General features: G+C 36.3%; 1 protein-coding gene across 2 annotated transcripts; it reads left to right on the forward strand.

Moving 5' to 3' along the window:
- Positions 1 to 5,334: 5,334 nt before the first annotated feature.
- Positions 5,335 to 6,040, forward strand: LOC135700866 (proteasome assembly chaperone 4-like). 2 transcript variants are annotated; one of them, XM_065221523.1, is made up of 2 exons: positions 5,335 to 5,412; positions 5,483 to 6,040. In XM_065221523.1, exon 2 carries the CDS (start codon positions 5,493 to 5,495, stop codon positions 5,856 to 5,858), a length of 366 nt encoding a protein of 121 aa, XP_065077595.1. In that variant the 5' UTR covers positions 5,335 to 5,412; positions 5,483 to 5,492; the 3' UTR covers positions 5,859 to 6,040. The 2 variants fall into 2 exon arrangements, with proteins under 2 accessions (XP_065077595.1, XP_065077596.1); XM_065221524.1 differs by having other exon boundaries at positions 5,394 to 5,412; positions 5,487 to 6,040.
- The last annotated feature ends 423 nt before the right edge of the window (positions 6,041 to 6,463 follow it).

Consider the following 6,463-nt stretch of genomic DNA (forward strand, 5'->3'; position numbering starts at 1 on the left):
CAATTTGAGTTATCAGGAATAATGAAAACAACATAATTCTTGTTTTCATTTTGTTCTCACCCTCTGCTCGGGAACCTATCAAATTTCCATCGACAATTAATCATGTTATGGTGTTTTTGACAGCATTCACAACCAGAGGACCAACCGCTTTCGGATGCATGTGGAGCTGGTAGTAAACGATTTGAGATTGTATGGGGATTTACAGTATTAATTGAATATTTCCAATATAAGCATGTATGTTAAATACAAGAAAAGTGCCCGAGCACATTAAAATGGTACAAATACAAGTACTCGTAAACATTTTACTTGCATTGAAAATGTATTTCGTAAGAAATTGCGGATTTTCTGATATTCTCCATACTGCAAAAATGATTTTACCAGCACTGGCGGGGCGACATCTTTCGACTTTTCGGTGTAACTACCACACAAATGATGTAATTAATTGTATTCATCTATATTAAAAATATCAAATAGTAATGAACTTGTGCACTTTTTTGCATTTAAAACTGCTTATCAGGAAGATAATGAATAGAAACTAAAATCTCCATACATTTTCAAACGGCTTCATATCACTCTTATAAATAAGTACGGACGATATCACAAATGGCGCAATTATATCCCGTATGGTTAGCACGATAGCCCGAATAGGTGGTTAAGCACTTTTTATGGTTATTTTGTATGCACTGTATTTGTAAAACAACAAAACATGATTAATTAAGAAAAAAAATCGTCAATACAGAAAATACAGATTTTTTAATAGAGTGGATACAGATTTTTTATAAAACCACCTGGCAGCTCTGATGCACAGGGAAGTCAAAAAAAATCCTAGACTGAACCGGAATCAAACACAGCCACCTCCAGCCGACCTATACCCTTTACCGATTGAACTAAAGGAAATTACTACGTGTTACAATCAAAAATACAAACCATGCGCCACCATTCGTTCAATTCAAAAATCTATTATAATAAAACACTAACAGTATAGGGGCGCAGAAGTATTGCGAAAGATTTTCGATCACACAATCCCAAGGGATCGGGATTCCTATTCAGTTCAGTAATACTTCTCAAAGGCATTCCCCAAATAACTGGTTGATAGAACGCGGTACGTTATTCGGTTACTTCACCGTGAATAAGGTTACCGTGACAAGCATTCGTGAAATTTTGCGCCATACAACTCATCTTCATCATCTCCATTATAATCGTTTACCAACTGCAACGAACCGAATCGCGGGAAATTTTCGGGAGCTTCCTCCTTTATTTTGAATTGAAAGTCAATGGAAGACAAATTGCTTCCCTGCCGTCTTTTACCTACGAAGCGAATCCTTTCAATTTCGCCTATTATCACGATTGGCGGGGAGAGGTAGAAGGAAAGCACAAGATGGGAGTTGGACAGATGATAGACTGTGTATTGAATGGTGAGGGAGGTCTCCTGGTTTTATTGTCGAAAGAAAATGGCTTTTTTCATCACCCGGGCAAAGTTTACCACGGCTGGGTGTTGCGAAACAGAACAGAAAATTTAGTACTCCTTGATTCTTGGTCGGTGAGTCCCCTCTTTAGAGAATGTTTGCCTTGTTCTGTTTTGTATAGGAAAACGAATGGGGTTTCTATTGTTGAAGATGAATTAAATTTGGCCCTTTGAATAGAACTCTTTCTCGCAATTTCTTCGGAGGCTCGGTGCGAAAAGTTTTCCACTCGCGGAATGCGTGGAATTTTCTTCCAACGGAGATAATTTGAATGAAGATAGAGGTTTATAAATTTCTTAAGTACTTATTCTTCGTTGGAAAGGGAGGGGGAGTTTCGCGACATGATTGTGTTTGAAGTTGGTTGGGTTTAAATTGAAGAATGAAATGGTGTGTTTTATAATTCTTTTAAGTTTGAGAAAAGGGCTTAGAGATGATTTTCCTATTGTTCAAATTTAATTTAAAAAAAAAAAAAAAAAAAACGTTGGAGGCGAACCAGCCTAAGGGTGAAAGTAATAATAATAAGCTAAATAATAATAATAATAATTTAATTTAAAATATTTTTACATACGATACAGTCAAATATACACTAAGAAAATTCGACACATATTTATTGGCGAATTTCCATGTAAAATTCCACATGAGTTTCATGTGTCGGGGTATCATCCAAACCATTTATGGGATAGTTTACCCATCCGGGATATAATTTGTTTATGGTATTTGTTTATTAGAGTTTGTTTATCGCATTGCAAAAATTCATGTGTGGGACACAATCAAATAATCATTGAATTTTTATTAGTGTAGAATCAAAAGATAACCAGATTGAAACCAAATCATTATTATCGAGCTGGGTTGATTGTACAGGGTAATTCGGAATAACTGTCACTTTTTAAAATGGTCATAACTTTTGAACGCTTGCAAGATTTTTTGATATCAGTATATTCCAGATATACTACATATATAACCTTCAACTTAGCATACTTTAATTCAAATATCTCTCCCTTTATCTTTAATAACCAGCCACACTTGTCACAAAAATGAACCACAGCTGGCATGCACGTTTTAGCTTCAGCACTTTTGGAGTCCTGGCGATGTGTCTAATAGTACGTTAAACGCTGTACATACTGGAGAGTTATAACATGTTATAACGGTTGTCAAATAATTACAACACAGAAACCACCATGCAATTAGTTGACAACCATTATAACATGTTATAACTCTTCAGTCTGGACAGCGTTTAAGCTCTTATATTGAACGAATTTCCCTCGCATGGTTGCTTTTTACCTCTATAATGCGAAAACAAATATTTCATTTTTCGAAGAGATTTCAGTTTCAACGATAACACACGAATTTATACAAATCTATCACATGCTCTATTTTCACGTCCATGGCTGCTTGAAATCGAAAACGAATGAAATTTCAAATATTACTATCAATACAAGCTGATATTTGTACACAAAAATACCCATTTTACCTATTGAGAATTGCATATTTGTGAAATCGGTGACAGTTATTACATAGAGGTAACTCTAAGACCAGAAGGTCCCGAAGAAACGAGCTCAACTTTTTGGCTCAGCTCTGGTACTATCTTCGGTCCCAAGCTAATCGATGAACCTCTCGAAACATAGGAAAATCCACGAACCCTTCATTTTATCTGTCAAACTTTCATAGCGAATCAAAACAAACATAGTGTAGTACTGGAATTTATACAAGAATGGGGTACGTTAATCGATTTGCTTGGGACCAATAGGCTAGTCAATTAGTGAGCCAATTTAAAATCGTTAGTTTCGTATTGATTGTTGGTTATTCTGAATCACCCAGTATAATCGGAGCGAATCAATGTGGTACCATAGAGGCAACTCTAAGACCAGAGGGTCCGAAACAAACGTGCTCAACTTTTTGGCTCAGCTCTGGTATTCTCTTCGGTTCCAAGCTAATCGATGCACCCCTCGAAACATAAAAAAATCCCTGAACTCCTCATTTTATCTGCCAAACTTTCATAGTGAATCAAAACAAACATAATGTAGTACTAGAATTTAGACTAGAATTTGGTACGCTAATCGATTTGCTTGAGACCAATAGGCTAGTCAAGTACACTGAAACAAAATCCATTGGCAAAAATACTCTATTGCTGGTTTAAATTAAATACCCTCACCAATAGATTTTTGCAGAAAACAATTTCATTTAATCTTGCTATTATTTCTATCAAAATAACTTTGCATTTTGAGCAAGCATAGTAGTTTTGCCAGAATCATAGTAAATTTGTTAAAATTTATAGTCAACTATATTGAATACATAGTAGATTCAACGGTAATAAGCGTGATAATATTGAAAATAAGTGTTTTCTGCAAAATAGTATTCCAAACTATGGTCCTTGTTTCAGTGTAGTGAGCCAATTTAAATTGTTAGTTTCCACCGGTTGGTGGTAGGGTAGAGATCTACTTAGGCCTAATTGCTCATTTTGGGCCTATCGAGCAGAAAACTTCAAATAAGTATAAATAAGCCATCAGTAATAATATCATTCCGTTTGGTCCTGATGGCTTCCAAATTTATTTACCTTACTGTACGTACCGTAACAAGATTTGATAAAGAGAAACCAATCGTTGAGATATTGTCAAAAGTCTAACACTGCTTTTTGACGCCAAACTCAGCCTACGGATTCTAAACTCGGCCTAACGCATTGAAACGCCATTGAAACGCCAATGAATTCACTTCGGCCTATCGGACGATGATAAAAAAGTAATCGGTCGGAGCGCTTCTTTTGTGTTTAAGAATAATGGCCGCAAACCTTCATATCACGCGTTCTCATTGACTTCGTTTGGTAGCTTATTAACTAAAGTATCCTACCAAACACATAATTGACTTCCCAACAAACAATTTTAGCTGCAGTTTAGCTTATACAGGCAAAAATTAGCTGCATATGGCAAATTTTGGCTGTATAAGCTAATTTGCAGCTAAAATTGTTTGTTGGGTTGTTAACTCTGAAATCATGGATTTATTTAAAGTTTTCTGCTCGATAGGCCCAAAATGGGTGATTACGCCGAAGTAGTTCTCTACCCTGCCTGAAAATAAATATTCATGTCCAGAATTGAGTTGTTTGCCCTGGAACATCCTTGGAGATCTCGAACGAAGGGCTGTTTTTTTCCTACGCTTAAATCTTAAGCCAGCATACCCTACTAAAATTTATATGGTTATTTTGCTTAATGACGTGTTCACGGTATCATCCAAACCATTTGTGGAATAGTTCAATCAATTGGGTTATCGTTCGGGAATGGTATTTTTTATTAGGGAAGGTAAATACAATTTAAGGATTAGGCGCAGCTGAAGAAATGGGCCTTTTAGTATTTTCGTGAATAAAGGGTGAACTCTTCTCTCCAGTCATTGAATGGGACATCCTTCTTTTAGATGGTTTTTTTTTCTTTTTTTTACCATATTGTATGATTCTGATGCTGAAAGTAGATTCCCAACTATCCCGTAATGGAGCGTGATTGATTTTGCTTACCGCTCTACCATATCCGTTTTTCGGCCATTAAATAGCAGGTTCAGTATGATTATGGGCTATTAATATTGATCATGTATAACAGTGAGGACAACCCACAGCAATGAACTAGTAGTTTGCTACATCAACGAATGTTCCTTAACCTAAATTCATAATTGTAAAAATTTCAATACTTTTCCTCAATCCAATATACCATTTAATCTCTTAACCCTCCGCAGCGACAAACTACATCACAACGGCGATCATCCGTACTAAGAGCGTATGCCCTGTTGTAAAAATCAACGCATGCGCAACTGATTTTCGTCACATGCAACCTCGAAACTGTCAAACCGGCGTCTTGTTTTGACATATGTTTATGTTTTCACTTCTCAAGGTCGCAGACGTCGAACATTCGTTGCTCGCATCGCTAAAAATTGCAAATCATATCACTGAAAATTCAGTTTTACTCCTGAAGTATTGTAGCCATACAAGGGTGAAACATTTATTTCAATCGAATTTTGTTTCAATCATCCATTCGTTTCAGCCAGTCCGCAATGTCAGCCACGCTTTCGCCAAACTTTACATCGCACCTGTGCAGCGTGGAAGTGTGCGACGTACGGTACAACATTCGAATCCTGAAAATGAAGGATTCTGTGTTCATCTACATTGGAGAAAATAAGGCGGAAAATTTCGACGAACTATCGATGGCCATGCTGACGGCGCCCGGCAACGAGATGTTATCGACCACCATCATGGGTGATCCCGTGGGCTGTGGTTCGGAGGAGCTGGCGCAAAAGCTATCCAAGAAACTAAAGAAACAAGTCTACCTGAGTGCCAATGTACCGAACGATCGGATAGTGCGGCCGACGATTGAGCAGAAGCTGTTCGAGGAGATCAACAACAACCTGGAGTGTTTCTGATAATGCCGTTTGTCTGTATCGGAAGGAATTGATGGGAGCTAAATTGCTGACTGGAATAAGAAAACTCTCACAATCTTTATTATTATTAGCTCAGTCTTGCTTGGCAACTCAGTTTAGTGACATAGATAAGGCTTCGTATGATGATATTTTTGTAAGTTTTTGATGTACTGCTTAAATATAAGACTACCTAAGCGATACGTTTTTTTTTTTTGATTTGATAACACTAGTTTACAAATGAAAGTAAAAAAAGAACTTCAATGTTTGACCTATGATCTTTATGTAAAATAGTGCGTTGAATCCAAAAAGTGTAGTCTTAACAAATCTCAGTTGGATACGATATTTCACTTTAAAAAAAAGTTATTTTCTATACAAATATCTCCGGTTGTAATAAAGCTGTAACAATAATTTTGACGCCAAATTAGAGGTGAGAAAATTTGCTTTCGATCAAGTGGTCACTATTTTTTAGTTAGATTAGTGGTTTTGTAGTAAATTAATACTTTGTTTAATTTTCTGCATATTTCCAAAATAAATTGGATTTCAGCTAAGTTTTTAAGCAAGGTAAATATTTTTTGTAGTGGTTGTGTCAACAATACCACTAATCTAAC

The sequence above is a fragment of the Ochlerotatus camptorhynchus genome, unplaced genomic scaffold (assembly GCF_037179485.1).
Source record: "Ochlerotatus camptorhynchus isolate MF236.1 unplaced genomic scaffold, CSIRO-AGI_Acam_v1.1 ptg000144l, whole genome shotgun sequence".
Lineage (NCBI taxonomy): Eukaryota > Metazoa > Arthropoda > Insecta > Diptera > Culicidae > Ochlerotatus > Ochlerotatus camptorhynchus.